This window comes from Erithacus rubecula, assembly GCF_903797595.1.
Source record: "Erithacus rubecula genome assembly, chromosome: 17".
In the NCBI taxonomy this organism is placed as follows: domain Eukaryota; kingdom Metazoa; phylum Chordata; class Aves; order Passeriformes; family Muscicapidae; genus Erithacus; species Erithacus rubecula.
The window spans coordinates 6,477,557-6,503,466 of NC_136669.1; the positions used below are offsets into that span (position 1 = coordinate 6,477,557).

The following is a 25,910-nucleotide window of genomic DNA, read 5'->3' on the forward strand; positions in this document are numbered from 1 at the left end:
TGTGCCAGTGCCACTTGTGAGGTCCTGAACTTGGGGTCCCTTTTCTGGAGGGTGTTTGGGCTGGCAGACGAGCAGCTGTGCTTCAAACCTCCAGGCTTGATGCTGGAGGTGATGGGATTTGCTGAATAAAGCCACTGTGCCATCCCCTCTGTGGGAGGTAACTGAGATAATAGCAGGACTGGGTCACGATTTGGTATCATAATGACAAATCTGACAGCCCTGAAGGCAAGGATGAGGAAATTCCTACAGGACTCTGCCCTAGCAAGAGATCCCTGCAAGGATTAAATGCACTTTCTGGTAAAGCTGCTGGATTTTCAGTGCTTACCTAGGAACGTCCCAGTGAATCCCAGTGCTAAGAAGCTGGAGATGACAAACAAGGTCCCTACAGCAGAGATGGCCAAGCCTGAGTAGTAGGTCCAGTGGCAGTCCCAGCCCTCCAGCTTTGGCTGGCTCTTCATGGCTTCTGTGAAGCTGTTGGGGAGACAACAAGGGATCTTAAAACCAGCACCTCATAATTAACATCACCCACATCACCCTGGCAGATGTGGAGCTCTGGGAGTGGAAGCTGCTGAGGAGGTCTGTCCTTGTTTGAAGGACAGGTGTCTGCCAATAAAGGCAGGAGCTTCTCTTTGAAATGGAGAATGTAAACCCCCTCCCCCCAAATTATTATAATTTTGAAATTAAGGGGCTCTCAGGCAAAGATATGGGAATTAGGAATAACAGTTCTTTACTAGGAAAATTAAAACAGAAATACAGTATTACAAAGAACAAAGCCAAAACACTGACAGAGTCAGAATACAACCTGACACCCCGTCAGTCAGGGTGTTGGCAGCAATCCCATTAAATGGTGCAACCCAAGACAAGGTCCCCTCTCCAGATCCCTTTTCTACCCAGCCTTACTCAACATCCCAATGGAAGAAGCAATCAGCTACAGACTTGATCTGGGGCAGCTATTTCTACTCACAATCCTTGCTCACTCCTGGAAACACCAGTCCCACTGAGTTGTGATATCAAATGCTTTGCTTTATTCACCAAACCCTGGTTTTCATGATGACTGAGAGCTCTGGGACAGACGCCCTTGCAAATGCTGGAGGCTGCGACGCCTCGGCACAGGCTTGAAGGGTTGGGAACAATTGGCTGGATTATCTCGTGCTCCCACCCCCGTTCCCCTCCATCAAAATATTTTGCAGCGTTCATGTGTCAGCCACGTGCCCAGGAGTGATTCAGGGCTGGAGCCTGACAGCCAGGGGGAGGACTAGAACGACAAAAGGAAAATCCGAGAGACGAGGCGTTTTCCAGGGCGAGCACATCCCCTCCGATCCTGGCTGGGTCAGGCATTCCGGGTCTGACCTTCCAAACACTGGTTTGTGATGGAATAATGCTGACCCCTCCCTTCAGCCCCCTGAGCTCTGCTCAGAGCAGGGCTTGGCAGGCTCAGCATCGCACACAAACGCACGATGACAAAAGAGACAACGCTGTGATTAAAAAAACACCATTAATAACACGAGAGGAGATAACAGACCCGCAGAGCTCTGCACACTGTTTCTCCACATGTTGTTGACACATGAGGTAGGAAACTTTGAGCCTTTTTTTTAATGAGCACCCTGGAGGCTAAAATTCAAGTAGAATAGCAGCTCTCTTGCGCCTTTGGCCACCACTGTGTGTCAGGGCCAGAAGAGTTATTCCTGCCCACAGTCCTGGGCTCCTCAGCTGGAAAGTGCTCCCATAATGCTACCTGCAGGGCTTGGATAGCTTTGTTCTCTAGTGTCTATCTTCCCTAAGCCCTGCAAACCTCTGGATTTTCCCTTTTGCCCAAATAAAAGCCAAGAGAGACAGTCCTGCCTGCATGGCTGAAGGCCAGGCAGCTGGAACCACATCTTTCAAAGGCTTGATGGCAAGTTCATGCACCAAGCAAGTCCAGGATAATACTTAAACTCTGTGGTTTAGGAATCTGGATGATATCCTTTGTTCACTTTGGAGCTTGCTCCCACTAGGCTTTGTATTGCTGAGGAGTTTTTAGGACCCCAGAATGAGACAATTAATCATCAGTTTGGATTGGAGCAAGGAAACAAAAGATGGAATAAATGGAATATGCTCAAAAGTGAGCAAAACCACAGCATCTTGGTGATTTACACTCTGGAAATTACAGAGAAATTCCTTTTCCTGGGAGCCAAGCACAGAGAGAGGAACAACAGTGTGTCCCCAGGTGATGCAGGCACAGTCCCCAGGGCTGGCCCTCCTCCAGTGCCCAGCACATCTCCCTGTGCTCACCAGGCTCACAATGGCTTAGCTTAAAATTGTTTCCGATGGGAAGATGCAAATCTGGCTGCACTGTGAAGCAGCAGCAGCTGCACAACCCTTTGCATCATCTCCATGGTGTTTACTTTTAAATGACACAAGTCTCCTCCAGGAAGCCAAAAAATCCATGTCCCTGCTACCAGCACTGCCTGAGTCTGGGAGGAAAGCAATCCCCCTGCAGGGATGTGCCTTTTTTCCTAAGGAATCCTGGCCTGGCTGTGCACTCAAAACACACCCTGACATCCCCAGGGATGCTCTGCAGCTCTTTACTCACACAGAGGAAGATGTGCCTTTCACTGCATGAGGGTTTGGCTCCACATCTGGCTAGGACCAATCCAGAGGGCACCAGCACCAGGAAGGATTTTATAGGAATTTGATGATCCCCAGGGAGACAAATCTGGGAGAGCAATGCTGTGCTGGAACCCACTCGAATCCCAGGTATTGGCAAAGAGATGGCAAAGCAGAAAGAGCTACAGCAAGAGCAAAGCCCTCAGAGCCTGCTTCTTGCTCTGGATGAGCTGGATTCACACTCTCTCACATCCTCAGGGCTCCTCTATCCTGATGCTGATGACCTAAATTGGTCTCAGAACATGGAACAAAGGTAGATTCAAGAGCATGAACTGGTTGGCTGGGAATCAGCACTGGAAGTTTTGCAACCAGCACATGGCATGGTTTGTTTTGGCAAAGCTGTCTCTCTTGCTCCAGATGATCCCATCCTTCCCTTCCATGGTTGGATAGGCCTGCATTAGTTATTCTCATCAGCATGTCTTGCTCAGTTCCCTGCTGTTTGGCTTACAGCAAGGGAGGGAGGTGTTTGCACGGAGATAATGGACTGCCTTTCCCTCTAGGAATGGTTTATATCTTCCTAAGCACACTCTCTATTTGCATTAAACATGATGCGCTCAGGAGTTTTCAGAATTGGTAAATAAACCTTTTAAGCATTTATGACACTGGGCTGTGACAAGCAGCATGGAGCCATCAATTATTCCAGCATCCACGATGCTGAGGGAGCCTCCCTGGCCATGTTTTGCCCTCCTTGGCAGGGAAGGACAAGGTTTTGGGTATTTCCCTTGCTAGGAAGCTGGTCTCCTGAAATACAACATATTTCAGTCTGTCATGAAACCAGTCCCTTGCTACATGTGCCTCTGAGTCACGTTGGTGACAGCATTTATTTCAGGCTCATGACAAGGCAGCGGTGCAGCTCAGCATCCAAGAGGACATCAATTAGAGCCAGGCTTTGTCCCAGTACCTGGAATTGCATTCTGTGCCAAGCAGAGCGATTGCCATGGTGAGGAGCATCCCTCCCTCCCTCCCCCAGCACAGGGAGGGTGGGGAGGCTGAGACCTACTTTGATCACAACATCCATGGCTGCTGTCATGAGGATGGCTGTCCCCATGGGGGCAGCTTGGAAGATGCCCCCAGCTTTTGCAAATGGGAAATGGGGTAATGGGGCTTTTCCTGATAGGTCCCCAAAATTTTAGTTTGAAGCATGATGCCAGAGGCACACATTCTCACCATCTGGCTAAAGCCCAAATCCTTCAACTCTGCTCTGGCCAAACTGGCAGATTTAGCTAATTCCTGCCAGGATAGGAGCAGCCAAGGCAGTAGAGTTCTGCCCATCCTTCCCCAAAACAGAGAGGTACTTGCTCAGATACTCAGAAGTCATATCAGTGCTCCACGGGAATCCCAGAAGGGTTTGGGGTGGAAGAGACCTTAAAGCCCATCCAATTCCAAATCCCCACCAGGGGCAGGGACACCTTCCACTATCCTAGGTTGCTCCAAGCCCCATCCAACCTGGCCTTGGACCCCTCCAGGGATGGGGAACATACAGCTTCTCTGGGCAACCTGTGTTTCCACATAAAACATTTCCTCATAAAAAAAATTTCTTCCTTATATCTAGTCTGAATCTCTCCTCTTTCTGTCTGCCACATAATAAACCACATGAACTGGAAAGCCACTCAAAGTGGCTCTGTACTATGGGGATGGACATGTCACACCAGTGGGCTCACAGGAAGAGTGGGAGTGAGGGAAATGGGCAGCAGATCCTCTGGCTGGGACACGGACAGGATGTGCAGCCAGGTTTGCACATCAGGTGCTGACTTATTCAACCAGAAAACAAGTCACAGTCTGAAACACATCCCCAAAGGCCACATGGAGCAGGAAGAAAACTTAGAAATAGTGTACTAAAAGAGATGCTGAGGTTTCTAGGTCTTGTTGGGGGCATCTCTCAGTGGCCCCCAAGTGTATTTTGTCATCCCTCTCCTCCAAAGGACAAAGACCTTGTCCAGCAAACTGGGTCACTGCAGAGAGCAACCCAGCAGTGTTCCCTTTGACTGATCCCAAAAACCAACCTGGAAACTGGGGCTGATAAGCACAATTGGAGCAGAATTGGGCCAGGGGCCAGCAGGCAGCAAGGAAGCAGCAGTGGTACAGGCAAGCAGGGTTTTGGTGACAACAGCCACCGCTGCAAGGTGCCACAGTCACTGTGTGGGATGTCAGCCTGTCCCCCACGCCTGAGGTTTTGTTCCTCTTGGCTAAAGGAGGCAAAGGGGATAAAAACCATCTGGTGGTGCCCAGCAGCACAAGCTACAACAAAAGATCTTGTTCATTAGAAAACAGCAACCTCAACAACACCGAAATCGTCCTGCCGATATCACCGGCAATTGTCAGCCCAGTCATCATCCTCACAGCTTCTTCTGCCAATAATGACTCTGCTTTTCTGACAGCTCTGGGGTGTGTGTGTTATTTAGGTCAGCTGGGGGCTGTGGCAGCTTCTCCCCCTGCCTCACATCTGAGCTGTGAGGTTTCCTCATCTGGATGCTGTGGGCAGGAGGTGCTGTTGGCTCCCTGGAGCTTTTCCTGAACAGGCATCAGATATTTCTGGCACTGTGGCTCAGAGGGAACATCAGCTCTGTCAGGCCATGCTCAATTCCCATCATCAAACTTGGTCACTTCTGCACACAAGGCCATGTGATTCTGGAATTGATGCCATTTACAACACACTCATTCATGCTCACAAAATTAAACAGGATTGAGCATAAGCTGAGAGGCACTACCCAGCAATGACAAACAACTGTGCAAAATCCCATACCAGGGTGGATACATTTTCTTGGAAGCATCAGCTCCAAGTGAGAAATCCACACAGGAGGCCAATACTCAGATTGTGGCATCAATGCAGGACTTGATGCCAGCCTGCAGCACAATGCCACTGAGCCACTGCCAGTGGCACCAGCTGGCACAGCCTCTGTGGGGCTCACAGAGACACCCCAACACCTGCAGCCCCCAGTCAAGGTGTGCATGTGGGTGTTGCCTCCTGAGACCTGTCAGGAGGGAGGCTCAGAACCTCCCTGTGTACATGCCCAAGGGTGGGGAGTGTGCCAGGGTGTGCCAAAGGCAAAGCAGGAAGGTTTAGAGGCAGTGCCAGTGGCTAATTGTGAATGAATTGGTGCAGGGAAAGACATCAACAACATGGTGAGGGAGGAGACAGAGATACCGGATGCAAGTCTGGAGGACAGTGAAGGTTGTCACGTTCCATGTCACACAGATAACAGTCACAAACTGCACACAGTGCAGATAGTTCAAAAGTTCAGGAATTGTTTTCACAGATAAGAGCCCCAGTGATGGAACTTCCTTGCTTCTTGCAGAAAGAAACTGTTGTAATGAAAATAATCATTGCACCAAAGCAATTAAGGATGCTTGTCTTGTGCACTTGACTAAGCAGGTCCCCCCTGGTCACAGGTCAGTCTGAATTGCAAGTCAAGGCTGATAATGAAGCTGAGAGCTGGGAAGCATCTAATTGCTTAATTGAGCACAAAGGCATCCTTCTTCTTACTCACAAGATATCCTTTTGGAGCCAAGCTGGCATGAGAGCATCAGGGTGCTGGGCTGAGGAAGGACCCCAGCACAGACCCTGCATGGGGCAGGTGGTGAAGCAGCCACACATTCTGGCTCCCAGGTGCTGTCAGCCAAAATGCCAACCCACTTGCAAAGTTCTGTCTGCTCTGCCCTCCCCTCCTCCGCCCCCAGCTTGGAGCCTTTCAAAAATTCATCTGCAAAAAGGAAACAGGCTTTTAAAACCAAGAGAAACATCCCCTGGGCTCCTCATCACCCCCACCCACGTAACAAGTCCCCAGAGCAGGAAAAGAGGAGTTTTAAAGGTTGGATTACAGCACTGGAGGTGGAGGGACCCCTGAGGCTGCCTTTTTGCTCACTATCAGCAGCCCTCATGCTCTGCACAAGCAAACCTGGCCACTGCACCAAGGATTGTCTCTGAGGGGTTGAGGAGCAGAAAACCTGCTCCAGTAAAAGGGACTCAGAGAATAAAATAAAGGGAAAAGCAAAATAGTAAGAGCAGGTTAGACATGTCTCTCCCAGCATCACTGGTCACTGAGATGACAGTGACTGTGTCATGTGAAGCCCCTTTGGTCAGTGGAACCCCAGGCTGAACCTGGCTGAAAGGGTAAGAGGCAGGATGAATCCTTGCCAAGCAGCAAAAGCTCTCCAGGCTGGAGCATGGGGCAGCTCTGGAGGGCTCACTGAGCTGGGAATGGAGGCAGTGAGGCTTCCAGGTGTGTTTTGGGATAACTCTAGCAGTTGCTGCTCTGATCATCACCCTGGAACCACCCAATCCTTCCCAGAGTTAAGGGCTTGCCTTGCCAGAAGAGCCTCCAAAGCCTGCTAGCCACCACTCAGGACAACTTCAGCACCAAGGAAATGGGCAGGAAAAACCCAACCACATGGAAACATCTGGGCAAAATAAACTTTCCATTGCAATAATTTGAAAGGCTTTGGCCCATCAGGATGAGCTGGCATCTAATCTGTGTTCTGCTGGAGCTGAGCTGCCCCATCCTCTTGAAAAAAGCCCCATCTGGAGCCTCTCCTCCAAACCCAAGGTCCAGGTGGGGCTTTTCCAGCCCCTGGATTGACTTTGCTGTTTTCTCCAGGGTCCAACTGCTGTGCTACACAGGCAGAGCCAAACTCAGTGAGTCCCACAGTGCCCACAGACTGATAACACACAGCAGAGCCCTGGCAGGGCTCTGAGGGCTCTGCAGGGGAAAACTGTTACCCAGTGCCAGGACACACGAGGCCACTTTGGCTCTCCCAGCAGCTCCCTCTCAGTGCCTTGCTGACCCAGGAGCCAGCAGGACCATTGGAAATGGAGATTGTCCCTCCATATGTGTTTTTAATTAAAGGCAAGGACAAGGCTTTGCATTGCTTCCCAGACAACAAGTGACTCTGTAATTTCTGTAAGAGACTGTTGAGATATTCCCCAGCAAAATCCAAGCCCACTGTGTCACTAAGACATCAGCAGCACACACACCTGCCCTCTGCATTCGATTATAGCCTTGTTCACTGCAAGCTTTCTTTCAGTTTTTGCCATCAGCAGTAGCTGAGACAAACACAGAAGGGCAAGGGCAGGTTCTGGTGTCATTTCCAGGAAAGCAGAGCTCTTAAATACATGTGCAAATTCCAACCTGAGAACTCTTCGCCTGGGAAATTACCCAGAGTACTAAACAACCCATTAGCTCTGACCCTGGTATAATTGAATCTGGGAATTTAGTGAGTCTGTCTCTCCTAACAGCAGTGGAGATAAAGCCTAGCAGATCACAGATAAATTGCTGGCATTGAGGAAATCTTCTGCAGTAAAACCTCTTTGCTGCACTGGGAACATTAAAGGACATATTCCCATGGAGTGTGGTGTATCAGTCATACAATACTATTAGCTAGCACAGGTAGTGTTTAGAGATAGCAGATAAGAGTTTCAAGAGACTGTTTGTTAAGTGCACGGGTAATCCTGGCCTGCACAGGAAACTGCGGCTTCTTAAAAGCAGCTTTAATTTTGTTTATGATTTTCACAAGAAAATTAAAAAATTCTGCTGTTACATATGATCCATCCTGTATAAAGAGCCCTGTCACCTGGGCTGCTCACAGGAGAGAGGAAACATCCCCAGGGAGCAGAGCAAGGTAACCTGTGACACTTCACGACCGGTGAAACTGATGGGTTTGGCCATGCTGCTGCATCCCTCATCTTTATTACAAATCCTGGAATAAATCTGCTGCTGCCTGAAGTTATCCAACCATGGAGAAGCAATATGCTGGGCTTGGATTTAACACTGCTGAGCCAATGTCCCTTTTCTCCCCCCACTCTAGAGGGGTATTTTTTCCCGTGGATATACAGCAGGATGAGCTCCTTACCAGTGGCTCCTCACACAGTTCAGCACCAGGATCACAGTGCCCAGGCAGTAACAGGCAGCATGGGGAGAGCCGAAGACTTGGCTGAGAGCTCGTGTTTTGTGCTCCCATCTGGCTACCTGGAGAGACAAGGGAAAACAAAGTGGGTGGTTGGGGGGGTTCTGGAACACCCTGCCCCAGGAGCACAAATCCCACAGCCTTGGCCTCACATGTTCAGGACACTTTGTCTGTGTGGCTTTGTGCAAGAAACAAGTGGAGGCCACTGGTGGGACATGGCTGAACCAAGCCTGGGGATGGGAGCTTTCTCCTGCCTGTGCCAGACCCTGCTTGCATTGCATATGCCCTTGCACACGAGGTCAGCCAGCAGCATCAAGGTACAGGCTCAAGGAAAAAAAAAGAAAAAAGCAAAACAGAAAATACCCTACACATCAGTTTTGGGGAATATGAGGCTTGGACGTGTGTCTACCAAGGCTGAGAGCATTGCTAAGGCTGTCCCCTGGCCACCAAAAACAAGAGGCCCCTGCCATGGATCCCAGTATTTATCTCCTGACAGGAAAACAGATCCCTGACTAGGCGAAGCACCACAGGTCTCATTTTCTGGGCTGTGGTATCTCCCACAACCAGTCTCAGGGACCACACGTGGCAGGAACAACCCCTCCCTCTGCACATCCAGAAAAGTTTGCAAGCCCTTCCCTCAAGCTTCCTGCCAGCCTTGCTCAGAGATCTGCTTCCACTTGTACTAGCTAAACCAGCTTAGCCCTCACTAGCACTCAGCAATTGCAGCCATTCAGGTTTAGTCTGCCCTTCTCACCCATCCCAGCCCAGGACTCACACACCACCCACAGCATCCCTGGGGAGGTGTTAGCATCCTTCACAGCACACTCTTCCCTGGCTCCCATGTTCAGCTTCCTGTTCTGCAGATGCTGATGGGCCCCTTCCCAAACCATCCCACAGATGAGGAGGTGCCCTCTCACCCTGGGAGGCTGCTACATGCAGGTGCTTGGAGCTGCTCCCAAAATTTGCACGACCAGATCCACCTCAGGCACCAAATCCAGGGGTGGAACTCCCAGCTGATAAAAATCCTTACAGCTACTTTATTCTCTGCCTTTCCTGCACCCCTCAAAAAGCTGTCTCTACATTTATCACCCCTCTTAGGCTCCACTTTAAGGCACCAAGCTGAAGGTCTGGATCAGACATCAGACCTGAAACTCCAGCCAAGGACAGAGAGCACACCTGGGCAATGAAGCAGGAAGTGGGAGTCAGCAGAACATTTCAGCACCAATTTGCTTCTCAGACACGGCTGGCACTTGATTAGTTCCAAATGCACTTCACTCCCTCGCATGGAGCCTGGGCAGCTTTTCGGGGGGCACCTGCAACCCAGCTCTTCATCTACTCTGAATGTATTTGGTAATTTATTGGCTCAATTTGAGCAGAAAAAGGCAGCTTTGCAAGGTCTCGCTTTCTTGCCAGGCTGATGCAGAAGCACAAAGTGCTGCTGGTGGAGGGGGACTGCTGGCTTCAGGAGGGGGGAACGATGAAAACCTTTGATAAGCAGGGGCACTGATTTCACATGCTGAGAGCTGATTCAATTAGTTATGCAATGATTGCTCTGAAATTACAAATCCACTCATGACAGAGAGAGCTGCTTCACTGCCTTTTTCTGGCTGGTATAAATAGTTTGTATTCTAAATTGAATTTAAAACACCATGCGTCACGCTGCTGCTAAAATCGGAGCTGCTGTTTGAGTGCTGAGAGAGTGGAAAGAGAAATATAAGGTGCATTTCTACCTTTGGAAAGTAAAAATAAGTGACCATACAGGTGATTTGAGTCACAGATGGAAAAATGCAGTCACGTGCCAGTTATCTGGACCAGCTTCCTAATTCCCTGGAAATTATTCTGGCAGAATTTGCATGGATGGCAGCTCCTGGCTTGCTCAGGGAGCTTTGAAGAGCATCTCAGCAGCAGCACAGCTGAATGAGAAGGAGCAAGCAGGGCTGCTGGGATCAGAGGGAAGAGCTGGTCACTGTAATTACTCTCACCTTTAGAAAGGCACATCTGGGCAGCAATATCAGGATGAAGGGCTGCACTCTTGAGCCCTTCAGGCAGCAGATGTGATGGGATCACTCCCAGCACAGCCCAGTCTGTGCTGCATCACACAGCTGGGACTGAGAAGCCAACTCTTATTTAGCTGTCACAGCCATCAGATGGGAGCCCAGGCCCCTTTTCAAGCCCACAGGAGCCATCCCAAGCAAAGCTGGGAGCCAGCACAGGGCTGGAAGCGGCAGCACCCACCGGGCCCTGTGGCGATATTTCAGTAACAATTAATTAGTTCCGGTTCTGGTTCTATTCCTTGAACAACTAATTAGTTCTGGCTTGGTTCTAATTTTCTAATTTTAGTCATTTCGAGCTAATATTAGCACTCGATCGACCCACAGCTACGCAGCTGCCTTAATGGCTTTATAAAATCATGAGCCAATGCGTTATTATTTACTGTGTGATGGAGGCAAAATGCTTCCACATCCTCCATGGCCGTGTGTGGGACAGAGCAGGGAGAAATCAGCAGCTTCCCAGGAGGCTGCAGCCATTCCTGGTGTGCTGTTTGCCTTCCCAGCTGTGGCAGGCACTGTGCTGACCAGGGGCAGCAATGGGGAGAAAAGCCCAATGTCAAGTCCTGGAAAAGAGGAGAGGAGCATTTTTCCTTTTCTTCCAAGTTTGGCAATGGAGTTAATACAAGTTTCCTGACTTACCCAAGGGTCAAAGCAATAGAAAAAATTCCTTTTCCAAAGCTCCCAGCATTCTGCTTTCACTTTAGGATACTTGGTGAGGGCTGCAAGTAATTTTTTTAATGTTTCCCCCAAGCTCGTTATTGAAATAAATCAATGAGCGGATGTGGCTGCGAAGCTGGGGATGCTCTTGGGTCCCATGTTCTGCCTTTGGCAGGCCATTCTGGGGGCAGGCTCAGCTGGCTGATGTTCCCAGGGAATTGCTTCCTTCTAGACGTAAATTTGGGGCTGATTTCTACACAACCGATCCAAGACATTTCCCCAACCACTCGGGCAAGTGCGTAAACAAAAATGAAAGCACCAGCACACATCCCCAGTGCCTGCCCTGATGGAAAATGGAAATGCTCTGAATTTCCTTTTCTTTTTTTTTTTTGGGCAGGCAAACCACGAGCCACCTTGAGAAAGGCCACAAATAACCATTCAAAAAGCAATTTCATCTCACGGAGCTGCCTCGGCAGTGATCAACGGGAAATGCTCTTTCCAGCTCTGTGTGCATGGCAGACCATGGCCTCTCATTAATATTTAGTATTTGTTTGAAGGAAATTGATTCTTTTTGTCTGCCATCCAGGGAAGCTGCCTTCTGAACATGCTACATTTTAATTGCTCAGTTCCAGCTCTGAATTAGAGCCTTTGTGCTGTTTCATGTGACTCCACTGCTATATCTGGCTCGCCCCAGAGATGGGCAATGAAATCAGATAGCCCAAAGGCTCAGGACAAAGGGACACCTTGCATCTCGATGCAAATCAGTCATTTTATGTCCTCACATTGCCCCATCACCATGGTACTCAAAGAAAAACGTGCAGGGACTGGTGAATTTAGCTTGTGGCACTCCTGGGAGGCTGAGATGCATTAGCAGCTCCTTTCAAATCAAGGGAAACTGAGGCACAGAAGGATTGAGGTGAGTGTCTGCTTCCCAGTTCTCCTGGGAGTGGGGTAGAGAGGCTGTGTCAACATCCTGCAAAATCCCATCATCAACCCAGGGAAATGCTCTGAATATTTCCTGGGATGCCCTTGCCCCAGACAAACTGTTGGCATGAAAATATTCGGTGTCTAAATCTGAGTTGGAGAAAAGATGACAGTGAACAGGATGCCCATCTCACAGTATTTGACAGCATGAAGGATTTTTCCCCATCCCATGGGGTCTAAGAATCCTGCTGAGGGGTCTGAAAGTCAGAAATTCGAACAGTGAGCTCTCCAGGACACATCTGAGCCCCAGTCCCAAAAGGATGCAAATTCATAGGGCAATCCCTGGACATATATGGGTAATCCAGCCTCAACTCAATAAAAACCTTCAGACAAAACTGACCTGAGCAAATTAATTTTCATAGAATCAGAGAGTGGTTTGTGTTGGAAGGGACCTCAAATTCATCTCATTCCACTCCCTGCCATGGGCAGGGACATCTTCCACTGTCCAACCTGGCCTTGGACACTCCCAGGGATGGGGCAGCCACAGCTTCTCTGGGCACCCTCTGCCAGGGCCTCACCATCCTTATAGTAAGGAATTTCTTCCAACACAATAAATTTCTCCTTTAGTCTGACCTCTCCTAGGTCAGCCATGGGCTAAGTTCTCCTGTGGGGTACTAGGGCAGGAGAATCCCTGCTTCTGGGCTTAGGTGGCTCCACGGGAGCATCTCCCACTGGGAAAGACATGCTCCAGCTGGCTCCTGACCTGCTGAAAGAGCACAAAACCTGATATTACCCTTACTTCACCCACAGAGACCAGAGGCATCGACCTGCTCCTGTTACGAAAAATCCATTTTTCCCTTTCTGATTCCCTGTAATCCCTCATTAAAGCATAAGGACATTCTCTGCCCTCTGTCACTGCTTGGATGCTGGAAAACAACCCTGCTCACAGCCATTACATTTATGTAAAGACAGGGAGGAAAAAGATAGACCTGAGCACACAGGCTCTGGTTGTGGTGCTCCCAGGAGCAGGCAGGGAAGCAGAGCTGGCTGGAAAGGAAATGCAAGCACTGGGGCTGGCTGACCTTTGCCAAATGCCAGAGGAGCCAGCCTTTCTGGCTGTCCCAAGTGGCTGTGGAGGAAATGAGCATGGCCTGACCTTATCCCTCCTAACTCAGTGCTTGAGCCCTGCTGCAGCCAGCAGCACTCAGTGCAGACAGTCCAGTGCCAAAGGCAAGCACCAACAGCACCAGGTGAACACTGTGGCAGGCTGCAAGCCTGCATCACTTTGGCTGGGTGTGTACCTCCTAGGTGAGAAAAATTCAGTGTTTCCAGGAGGTTGCAAAGCTTAGGAGAGACAGGAGGGGAAACTGCAGGGCTGCTCCTGGGGAGGATCATGCACAGCTGCCCCACGGGATGTGTGGGAGCTGTTCCTGCAGCTCACCAGCACAGCACTGAGCCCCTGGCACAGGAATGGCACCACTCGAGGCTGGCATGTGCCCATGTGCAGCCACATCAGCCCACCCCAGCATTAGGCACAGGCTTTCCAAAGGCATGTGCAGAAAATGCCCCGGGGACCTGCGTGCCACTGGCAGCAGGAACATGATTAGCAGAAGCTCTGGGCAGCGAAGGCAGGAGAAAAAGAACAGAACAAACCACGGTTTTAATTTGTACAAGCTGGTAATTATAGTTGCTATCTGTCTGAAATCTCTATTGAGTTTATTTAAATATGTTCTCCGTGAAGGCCATTCAGACAGGAATTATCAAGGTGTTGCAGCAGAGGAGATAATGCCATGCAGTTTTCAACAGATCAAGGGCTGATTAGGAGGAATTAATTAGCTGCTTAAACAGTCCTTGACTCGCTGCAGCAATTAGCTGTCACCTCCCTGCAGTCACGTTCCTGGCGCAGCAGTGCCACTGATACAAAGCACAAAACTCCTTCCCTGTGTACTGCTGTGAGCACCAGCCCAGCCCTGGGTGGGCACATGGCCCTGGGAAGGGCCTCTAAACCCAGAGGGGCTACAAAGCCACCCCTAGGCAGGGTGAGCTGGGCTGTGGGCACTCCTGTGTGCCCACTGCAGTGCCCATTGCTGGTCAGTGATTCCCAGCACAGGGCAGGCGCCGGGTGTCTCCCTCCTCCAGCCTCAGGAATTCCCCATCCACCACCTCTTCTGTGCTATGAAGCACCAGTTCTCAGCTGTACTCCTTCACTGATCATCCAGCAGCCTCTACCCCACATGCCACACCTGCTGTCCCTTTGGTGGGGTGGGAGCATCACCCCTCACCTCTGCAAGCACTAAACCATGGGAAGCTGACACAGAGCTGGAGGCTGAGCCATCCCCACTGGACACTGCCCAGGAGGAAAAGCTGGCACTTGGGGTGACCAGGAGACCACCATGAGGCTCTGAGACCCTCTTGCCTTGCTGGAGCTGGTCACAGATTCCAAGCTCCTGCCACCATCCCAGTGGGCCCCACTTTGCTCAGCTGCTTCCTGTCTGCACTAGTAAAAAACTGTGGCAGCTTTGGACTACCTGATGCAGAGACTGAGTTACTTCTCTGAAGGTTTCTCAACTCACAGGCTCTCCATTACAGAGTGCCATGAGATGGTAATGCAGCCTGAAAGCATTTTAGCAAATGATTAAAGCCTTGTGAAGTTCCCCTACCAAGTACTGGAGCAGCAGCTTTGAGTTCCTGCAATTAAAACACTGAACTGATATGAGAAGAGACAAGCACAGTCTTAATGGTTTCATGTGAGCTGTGAGGCAAACCAGGCTGAGCACTGTGTCCATGGAGCTGGTAAAGGCTTTTTCATGGTAATACCCCAAGAAAAGATGCACCAGAGATGGCAAGCAACAGGCACTGGGGACAACAGGTGACAGTCTGTGCCCATGCACGTGGAGCCAGCGCATGGCAGGGACTCCTGGCAGAGCCTGGAGGATCCAAGCATCCTGGTTTGAAGGCTGGCAAGTGTCCCAAGGGACACTTGGGGATGGGCTGGCTCATCCAGGTCTCCCCAGCAAGCTGTGCCAGTTAAGTTTTTGCCCTTTCCCATCTCCTTGCTGGTGTGATGGCAGGAACAGTTGTCAGGGAGCCACAGCACAGCTCAGCTCCTCCATGTCTGCCAAGGGCGTTCAGTTTGGAAAGGAAGGCGTTGATTTGACGCAAGGAAAATTTTTCCATTGCCTTTCACTGGCTCTGGATGGGGGGCTTGTTGTTTATTCAAGCCAAAAGAAACAAGAGAGGGATTTTGGAGAGACAGGGCGATGTGTGGCCTGACTGTGCAAGGACACTGAGGTGAGGAACAGCCAGCTGGAACACTGGGGCTGCACACCCAGGTGACAAAGAGCTGCACAGAGGGAAAAACCACATGTTTGCAGGCTCTCACTGTGGAACACAGGGTTTGGAACACACAAAGGACTCCAAAAAGAGGAGAACATCCAAGTGCTGAAGAAGAGAACGACTTAGAAGCAGAGAGCAGGGTGGGCTGCTCTCCAAAACCAAAACGCTGCAGTGAAATGAGACAGCATGACAAACCCTCACTGCCTACAGTGCCCAATACCCAAACCAGCAAGTTAAAGAGGATGGAACACAAGCTGGAGTGCCTCTTCTAGTGACTCTTTCCTCGAGAATGCTGCCAGGAAGGAGGTCAACAGGGTCAGTCTGAGCACTTCGACACAGGGAGAAGAGTAAAGCGACTCTCCTTCTTTAAAAGTGGAAAGATATAGAAGTTACCCAGGCTGCCTCCACCATGCTCAGCCTAAAAAACAACCTTCCCTGCACCCATGTCTAGAGAAAGTAATTGGACCGAAACAGCACAGGTCACCTCAGCTAACAGCCTTGAGTTGGGGAAACAAAACAAGCCTGCAGGTAAACAGATAAGGGTTTCATAAAGACTAGGTACGCTTTACCTCAGTTATCCCTCCAGATTACCTCCATATGAGCCTTTACCTTGAATCCACTCATGATAAAGAGTGAGATAAAAAATTTCATTTCTCTAATAGTGTTTATGTGATTTGTCAAAGTAGGATCTCATTAGCTGGCTGCAATGAAAACAAGCCCTTGCTTAGTGTATGCCAAGGCAGCCTGAGTCCATCGATGTTCCATGAGCCACATCCTCTACTCTTCAATAAAAACAAAAATGACACAGAATATGGGCAGTATTTGCTAGCAATTTCCAACACAAAATCTGAACAGTTTCTTCTCAAAGCAAAGAGCTCATGATTTATGTCCAAAGAGCTGGAAGCTGAAGGCAGGTGATTTCAATAACCCAGAACTGAGCTGTGTTAATTAATTCTGAGAGTGGGCATGGGGAGCCCTTATGAGCAGCTCCCTGAGAATGAAGGGAAGGGGAATGTGCTCCCACCACAGGGAATCAGGCTACACAGCCCAGCCCAACTTTCCCAGCCAGCAAATCCCACGGAAAAACTATTTGTGAAATAATGATTTCTCCAGAGCACAGCACAGGGAAGGACCTTTCCAGTCCCAGCCTGGGACGTGGAAGGGATGGACCAACAGTGGGAGGGACACGGGCTGCATGAACCACGAATACAACCAGATAAAATCATCTCCTGAGATGAGGGAAAGGCAGAAGCTGCCCCTACAAAAATATGTGGGGCTGTGCTGGAGCTCAGAGGGAAGGTTAAGTGCTGCCAGATGAGCATCTCGTGAGCAGGACGGTGAAACATTTTGCCGGATTTCTTTTCATCTTCCCTGCCCAGATGACTTGGCTTACACTCAGCTTCCCACTGCACACAGTCCCAATCCAGAAAACCACAAGCCTTATATTTTCACACGTTTCTATGAAGCTCAGAGTGTTTTCCTTGGGGCAAACAGATTGGAAACAGGCAGCCCATAGCAGGCACTTTCATAAACAAACCACAAGCAAAGGTGTGTGCCAGTCTCTTGAGTGACTGAGAACATTCTGCCCACCTCACATCCTGTATTTGCATGTTTTTTTTCCCTGTTGCTCGTACTCATGCAGTCCTAAATAAAGCAAAACTGAGGAAGTGCCTGAAGTGTTCTACACAGCTGCTTTCACTGAAACAGGCTGTCTACCCAACAGACCCATTTTCAAACAAAGCGATCCAACAATAGCACTGACGATGTTTGAACTGGCATGGATTTAGGAAGACAAGCTCTTTGCTGCACCACACTGTCAGCAAGCACTCAGTACAAATGCCACGTTACCAGATAAACATCTCTCTTTTTTACTCTCTCTTTTTTTTTAAGACTCCCCTTTTGGTTTCGCACCTCAGTTTGGTTACGATATTTGCAAATGAGGCCCTGGATCCCAATGGATCAAGGTGCTGAGGTCAAGTCCCTCTGAATTCACCTCAGTGTCTTCGGTTTGGTTTTAAATGTGGGAATAAAGCTTTATCTGCATCACTAAGCATCTATTCTGCTCTTCAAAGCTTTCCAACACTGCTGCAAACATCTAGTTCCAACAGCAATCATCGTTCCAAATAAGGTCAGCCTGATTAAAAAACAGTTATTCCAGGTGGAGTGAAAATGGTCAATCTTCAGCTAGCATGTGCTATGTAAGAAATATCCTGTTCCTGAACTGAAACAAACCTTCACAGGCTCCAGGTAAAAGGAGATTGAGGTCACCTAACAACTGACATTACTTGCAGCCTCTGATTCATTGCAAAGAGACCGTGTAAAGCTATACTAGAGATGTCAGCTTAAATCAGGTGCTCCTTTCTCTCCTGTATAACCTGTATTTAATTGCAGATACAGGTTCAGGTACCACTGTGAGCAGCCAGTGTCCCCAGCCAGCCCAACCTACAGATGTCACACTGCCTGCAACCAAAATCTGGGGCTGGATGCTGCAATATTTCAATTCAGGCAATTACTCAAGGAGCTGTGGCCCATGGGAGTGAAAATACTCTGGCTCTGTTGTCTTAAAAGATTAAATCAGAAGCTCCAATTCACACAATGTATGAGCAAGAAGGAGCTGGCAGGAGAGAAGGGGCTGGAGAAAGGTTGTGGGTGACAGCAAGCAGCAGCCTCTCGAGAGACAAACACAGCAGCACACAAGCACCTGGCCCCACAAGGAGGAAGATAAAGCAGCCAAGCCATCCCAGCACTGCCTGGATCCTGTTTTTGATGTGAAGGTTTTCAGGCTGGGTATCATCTTTGCAGTTTGCTCTCGTTAATAGGTTTGCTTGGATTCCAGCTCAGCCCAGCTCATTAGCCACACCGCCGAATCCCACACTAATTCTGCATCCCTTCTACTGCTACAAATAAATAATAAAATTGCCTCCATGCAGGGGTTGTTTTCTTCCTCTCTCCCCCTAATGCAGGTCTGGTAGCATCTCATGTATCTGTTAATGAAGTCCATAATATCCAGAGTTTCTCAGCAAGTAAAAATTACAGTCATTAGCCAGTGAGTGATGAGAAACAAAAACACCATTTCTGCCTGGGCTGGCAGTAACAGCACAGCAAGAACATGTCCCGGAGAGCTGAGCCCTGCTCTCCTGTTATATGGTACCCAATGTTCTTCATTAGCACCTCTCTCTAATAGAGCAAGGCAGAGTCCTGCAGCAGGTCACAACTACACACAACAATTAATTCAGGGAGAAACAATGACAGGCACCGCAGAGGAACCCTTTGCAGTGCGATGGTAAAAAGACGAAATGGAAGAGGAATAGGAACATTTTAAAGCCCTGTCTGAAACCAAAAAAAAAGTGGACTGCGACTGGACAAGCAACTGCATGGTAGAGGAGGCACGGCTGGTTTCCTTGTACACAGCTTTGTAGTTTTCATTTTAAATAGAAAAGAAACACAACAATCACTTTTTGGTCACAATACCCCAGTGACCAGGACCAGCAGGCTTAGACCAGGACTTCTTGTGCTATTGGCAAACAACACACAAAGCAGACTCAGCTTCTCCCAGAGCTGCAGCCGCTCTCTTGCTGCCCTTTTGTGAAATTACGGTTTAATTCTCTGGAATAAGTCTGCTAATAAAGAGTCCCAACACACCCATCCTCTGGACAGCGTGTACCCGCTCATCGTTCCCCCAGGAGCTGTGATGGGAGGGGACAGGGAAGGGGGGAGAAAAAAATAAATCCACCTCAGAGAGCACAAAATCCAAGAGAAATCCAATACTCATTCACAGAGGAGTGAGAGGTTGTTGGAAAAGAGGTACTGGTTGCACTGGCCATGCTCAGCAAAGCACTGATTTCGTCTGCAAGGGCCTCCTGTCCTCTCCCAGCTGGACAGATCATGTTCCACGCTCCGTGTTAAGCCTCCCCTGGGAACATTTCCCACTGAGGACACGCATGTTTGTGATGCTGCCGTAGTGGCCAGGAACAATAGAGAGGGACAATGTGATCTTTATGTAACACAGGCTCTGTTTCCCTCTGCCTGGGGATGAGGTGTTCAACACAGGGGCACTACTAGTAATAACAACCTGAAGGGTTAAACACAGCCAGCAGACCCCTCAGCTTTGCTGGTGTCAGCACTGCGTGTGGATGGGTGTAAGCACGTGCCCCATGCTATCTGTTCATCTGTTCAATGCAAGAAAAGTAACCCAAAAGCCAAGTAAATACTCAGTCATCCTCAGATCCTGTGATCTGCATCTCAGGGGAGCTCCTTTGCCCTCCTGCAGCCTCAAAGCCCAATGCTGGGATACAGATACCAGTCCTGCATCCACTGCTCAAAGATTCTCACAGCCTTTTGCTCCACAAATTTCTACTAGAGGGCTGCACAGAGGTGGAGGGGAGAGAGGCTGGGAAAGTCCTTCCAGATATAGATGTACTCACATTCACACCAGTGCCCAAAGCTTAATGGACACAGGAAGAAAAATAATGCTCCTCCGTTGGGCAATGCATTCACTTTGGCTTCCAGGTACATCAGACTCTGGAAAATGACTGTACAACAAAATCTCGGAATGAAACTAATTCAACACTGCTCTCCAGCCTTGGGAATGAAATGAGTAAGTCTGCAGTCATTACAACAATGTCCTGGTAAAAATAAACAGGAAAGGGCACTCAGTAGGAATGCTTCATAGTTAAAAATACAGTATCTCATCTGAGGTCATTCAGTTTTTTATAGGAACAGGCATGCGTGCCTCAAAGTGATCAGATTTAGTATTACTTCCTGTTACAGATGGACAGTCACAGACAGATGGACAAGGTTCTTTTCCCTAGTCTAAAACCCCACCTGGGATGATGCAGATTGAGCATCTGCTATTGGGCTGACAGCTCTGAGGGAAGAGACAAGAATTAGAATATCTGACTACAGAGAGGGATTTGGGGTCTGTCTGCTCTTCACTCAACAAGACTGACCAGGAGGATGACCAACCTTTTCTATCTAAAAGATGCAAAGAAGATGGTCAGGACAGAAGTGGTCACGCTGAGCAGCAGGCAGGCACAGAGATGATGCTGGACAAAGGACAGGAGGCAAGAAAAGTGAGCAGAAGTAAAGGATCATAAAAGCTGCATGTTCACTTTCCTTCACAGAAAATGTCTTTGTGCTTTTATGGCAAGGAGCTGATACAATTACAGTTTCTTTTATAAGCGAAGCAGAAACCAGATAATGAGCAAACCTCCCACCACACAAAGGAGGTGACAAAGACGTTCTGGGAGCCCTGGTGGTCAGGCTTCCCTGCAACAGCCAAAAGCATAGAAAATTGCTAAAACCCATCTCCATTTCACCCTCTTCAGGGCTGTGAGCTGTTCATAGCCTTTTTCTTCCCCAAAGTATAAAAAGGATCACACCAAAAATGTGCCTACACAGATAGCAGGTGAAAACCCTTCAGCCAGACAAAGCAGAGCTTGCAGATGCAGACCTGCAGAATGAGCCCATGGCTGCATCATCCCCGGTCTGGGGGAGTAAAAAGAGGGAACAAAAAAGATTTCACAAAGAAAAAAAAACAAGTAAGATATTGTCCAAACCAGGTGAGTTTGTACCTCACCACAGAGGTTCATGATTTCAGTGAAACATGGGAAAGTCAAGAGCTTCCACCAGTCGTCCTGTCCTTGACCTCAACATCCACTGGACAAGCAGGGCAGTTTGAGGATGTCGTGTGCAGGTATAAGAGCCTGGAGCTTCCAGCTTTTCTGGAAATCAAATTAACTTCTTAAGAAAGTTGTCCCTCATTCCTGCATGGGAGCAAGCACAAAAGTTTAGATAGCTTGGTAGGGAAAAAGAAAATTCAGGCAGCAGGTCCACAGCCCTTCCCCTGGGTTGGGGTCACCCTCCAAAACCAAAACCCCTTGTTCTGTTCAGTCAGTGCACTGCTGCTCCCATCCCTCTGTCACATATCAACCAACCAAGGCATACACTTGTGTCCACAGCTCATGTCCTCCATCAACTAAATACATCAGCATCAGCTTCCAACAATCAACTGTTTCCCCCTAGGTTTGGGTACAGGGGTTTTAAAGCTTTGTCAGGATCCCTGAGGAAGGGGAAAGTAAGGCAGGCAGCCTGGGAAGCTGCACATTCTTAATTGCTTTAACTAGGATGAGGCTCCTAATATTTGCAAGGAACCAACGTCCGACAAGCACTGCTGTGATTAGGCTGCTGAAGGATCTGCCACACTCAGGAGAGCAGGGATGTGGGATGCTCCTGCCAAGAACCATTTCCAGTGCACATGTCACTGAGGTCATTAGAGAGGCAGAAAACACATGGAGAGTCTTGCTTTAGTGATTTACTAATCGACTTTCCTACCCATTTGCTGCTGCCACGTGAGCAACTGGAGATGTGTCCCCTCAGAGTTCATCCAGGGGGAAAAACAGGGAATACAAAATGGCATTTTCTTTGGAGTGCCACCAGCCTGCCACAACCCAGAGTCAGCATCCCCACCATGAACCCCCAAGGCCTCCCTCCCCACCATGAGTCTCCAGACATGCAGAAGATGCAACTGCATTGTGATGGAAGAGCAGCAGCGGGCTTACAGAAATAACCTCCCAAGAGCACCCAGCACACACTGTGTGTCTGCATTTCTTTATCAAAACAGCCTATTTTGGGAGATCACATCCTTCTGGGAACTGGGCAGGCTTCTGCTAAACAGTCTGTGCCACAGCACAGCTGGAATACACCCAGGTCTGTGATTGTGGCAGGGTCCTGCCCAGCCCCTGCATCACTGATATCTGGGGGTAGCAGTGGGTTTCTCCCCTCCAGGCTCCAGCAGCTCCCAATCCCCAGGCTGTGCACAAACACTGCCAAAGCCCAGTGGAGCTGCCTCTTCCACACCTCCCAGTCTGAGTAGATAAAACCACTTTCTTTTTTGCTTCCAGCTGTACCTTTTCCCTTGTCCCGTGAGACACAGCTGGTCACAGACTTGCTGTTTCATGAGCAGCACCTCATCAGCACGTGAGGAGGCTTAGCAGCAGGATGGCAGGAGAGGGACAGAGTGAGATGGAGAAGAAAGGGCCTCTTCCAGCTTCCAGGGTCTACAGATAATCCTCTGATCCATATGGAAACAAGACTCTTGGCTTAATTTTTTTTTTCATCTTTTGTGTGTGTGCTGAGTTACTCCAGCAGGGCTGCCAGCAGCCTGCAGTTTATTTTTAAAATAATAAACAAGAGAAGTCCAGTATATACAACAAAGACCCTGAGTTTTCAGAGAAGCATTCTGCAGATGCTAAAAAAAGGAGGCTGCTTATTTGGGTCAGCTGTGAGGTGAGAGGCAGATTCTGACCTTGGTTTTGAGAAATGCTGAGCAGGCACGTCGCACACCAGCTGGATCCCAAATTCACTCTAGGAACAGGCACAGAAATGGCTCAGCTTCCCAAGCACAGCCTGCCTTGGCAGGTACCTGTGCACAGTGGGTGGGCAGCTGCTGCAATGACTGTCACCACCTCACCCAGAGCTCTGAGACCGTGCCCAGCTCTGCACACAGACAAAGCATCTCAGCTCACAGCTGCCTGGCCAGCCTGGGCTCCACAATGCCCACACCACAGGCAGCTCAGCCTGCAGGGACATCATAAAAATATATTGCACAGCTTCTTCAAGAGGATTTAGATGCAAACACCACCATCTCCAGCTGTGAGGCTGTGGGAAGCAGTGCTGGGACGAAGGATGTGGCTCTCCCTCAAGGTGACAGCGCTCCTAATTGTGCCACTCCAGCCGGCACGCCGGAGGCTGCGACCCAGTTTTGGTGCTTGTTATGTGGCTCACAGCAGTGCCAACAAGCTGGAAAAGCTAAATTTAGGAGATAAACAGGCCTGGTGTTACACACCCGGGCAGGAGTGACTCTGTTACGAGAGCTGGAGAATCGATGCCACCCGCTTCCACACGTTACAGCGGCGCTGCAAAGCCCTCGCTGCCGGAGTGAAAGCGTTACCAAGTCACTTGGAATAAAATTGCCACTAAATGCTATTTGGGAAATGGGGGAAAAAAAAAAAAAAAGGCAAATCCTCACTCTTTCTCAGCTATTGTAGGAAATGAAAACGGCTATTGCTGCCTGGTAGAGAGTCCAATTATGAATAATGTGCGTTCTCTCCCTGCACAAAGGATGAAAGGCATCAGAGCTGGTGGTGACATTTTAAGACCGGAGATGTAAGAGCGGATCTGAGCCTCGTTGCAAGCCCAGCTTTACCCCAATAAAGAAACACTTTCTGCAGTCAATTGCCTTGCAGCGTAGCTTGAAGCCCCGCTATTGATCTAGCATCTGTTATAAGCAGATAATCATCGCCGCTGTGCCATGGCTTCAATGATGGGGTCTAAAAGCACTTTCCAGAAGCTGGTTGAGGGTTGTTTTCTGCTCTCCCCAGCGGCTGCAGGAAGGCTGAGGTTTGTGGGGGAGCCCACAAAAGTCGCACAGGTTGACAGGATTTGAAGGCCAGGGAAAAAAATATTGAATCACCCCCAACTCATTCATCTCCCAATTCCTGTAAACTTCAGGTAGCTGAGGTGCACTCTCACAAGGCTCTGCTGCCATCCCAGTCCTCACACAGTTATTTCATACCCTGCAATTTCCTTTCCCCAGGGAGGTGCTGACACACCACCATCAAGCCACGGCTCAATCCTTTCCTTCTCTAAGACAGGCAGCGAGAGCTGCTGAAATCTCCCGGCATCAGGCTTTTTTCTCCTGTCCCCAAAAGGTTTCTCAGACTTTGGCTCACTGAGGTTTGAATCCTGACAACTCCTGAGCTTCCATCTACTTCCCAGCAGCATGGGGATGTTTTGGGCCAGGCACCTTCCTCTGGGTTTAGCAAGAAGTGGTCAGAGGTAGGTGAAATCAGACTGCCAGTGCCTGCAATCTCCCCCCTCCCTTCCAGTGAAAGCACTTCTTACCCACTAGGCACACTCCTCCAGTCTCCAAAGAAGGAGAAAAGGATGGGAAATTAAAAATAAATGAACCAAGAGATACACATCCATCAGGAGCCAGGCGTTGTCAGCCCAGGTCCCTGTGCAACGACTTCTTTAATCAAAACCTCATGCAGCTTAAACACTTGACAAAAGTCTAGAACAGAGATTGTGTTAACCTGAAAAGGAAAAGTCGCAACCTTGAGGAATAAAATCACTGTTTGATGGGGTCTATTTTCTTTAAAATCATGCTGAATTACGCCAAGCCTGTTCCCAGCTGTGACATTTGAGGTTTCACCCTGCAGATTCCTGTGAGACACACGGGTGTCTCGAGGGGGTGACTAGAGGTGACGGGAGGAGTGAGCTCTGGGCCGCCAGCTGAAGATGAGCCATTTCTAAATCAGTCCATGACGCCAGACCTAAATTTTTAAGAGGCTCAAATCAAGAAAAGATTGCTGATGGATGCACTCCCCACTTAAAACTCACTTGCGTGGTGATGGACGTCAGAGTACCGGCCTCATGGCTATGCCTGGCTGCTACTGAGAGTGACAGGAACCTTCCAGCTTTCGAGAAAGTCCTCGTGTGCCAAGGCTCAGCCAGCTCTTTAGAGCCTCCTGCATGCAGGTTATCTGCCTCTCTTGGCTTGAAAATGTTTGTCCCTGAGGAGTTTTTATTTAATGCCTTCCTTAGTTACCAAGGGATGAGAAGTTTCTCCCATCGTTCTGCGGCTTTCCAAACACAGATGGGATTTATTGAAGTTCCTGCTGCTCTGGCCTCATTAACATTTTATGGCACAGCTCCAGAGATGTGCCTGCTCCTTGCTGGGTGCCCCTCTACACCCCCACAGTGGCTCAGGTCTCCTGGCTGCACTCAACATCCTTGGGGAGTTTTAAGTGATTTCATTCCCAAAATGGCTCCGCTGCTTCCTTTTGAGACCTCACCTGCACCCTGCCTCCTGTGGGACCACAGCTCCCAGCAGCTGCTCTCACAACAGACACAGTGGGTGGGAAAGCAAAGACAGCAGGAGAGAAGAAAAACTATGGGAAAAACTAGAGAATAGTGCAGGAACACATTCAGGCTGTGCCATTGACTATATAAGCTGTCCAGGGAGAGGCAGGATTTTAACTGGCACAAAGGGGGTGGAAGCAGAAGAGGGGGTGCAAGCCCAGGGCTTGGTGAGGAAACACAGCAGGTGGCTCTGGGGAGACATTGCTGGTACCCTCCTGCATATGCCTGCAGGAAGAAAGGTGGGAAGTGCAAGTCCTGAGGCCTTCTAGAAGAGTTTTTCTCCCCTGCAGAGAACAGGAGGGACCATCAGCACAGCCCAGCTGGAGTCTGCAAATTGCCCCATTTAGGCTCTGGTCTTCAAAACTGCTCTTACCCAAAGTACATCCATCAACCTGACAAGCATCACGTTTTTTCTCTGGAGGCCACGCTCCCTCACAGCCTCCAGAGTTAGTGCTTCATCCCCAAACTCTA

The 25,910-nt window shown here is 49.3% G+C and overlaps 1 protein-coding gene across 2 annotated transcripts in view; it reads right to left on the minus strand.

Moving 5' to 3' along the window:
- Positions 1 to 25,910, minus strand: part of PEMT (phosphatidylethanolamine N-methyltransferase) — a 42,049-nt gene that overhangs the window by 11,075 nt on the left and 5,064 nt on the right. For both annotated transcript variants that reach the window (XM_079320488.1, XM_079320489.1), the window contains exons 3-4: positions 8,494 to 8,609; positions 326 to 471 (exon numbers count right to left, since the gene is read on the minus strand). In XM_079320488.1, coding sequence (XP_079176614.1) covers positions 326 to 471; positions 8,494 to 8,609 — 262 coding nt within the window. The remainder of the gene's footprint in view (positions 1 to 325; positions 472 to 8,493; positions 8,610 to 25,910) is intronic.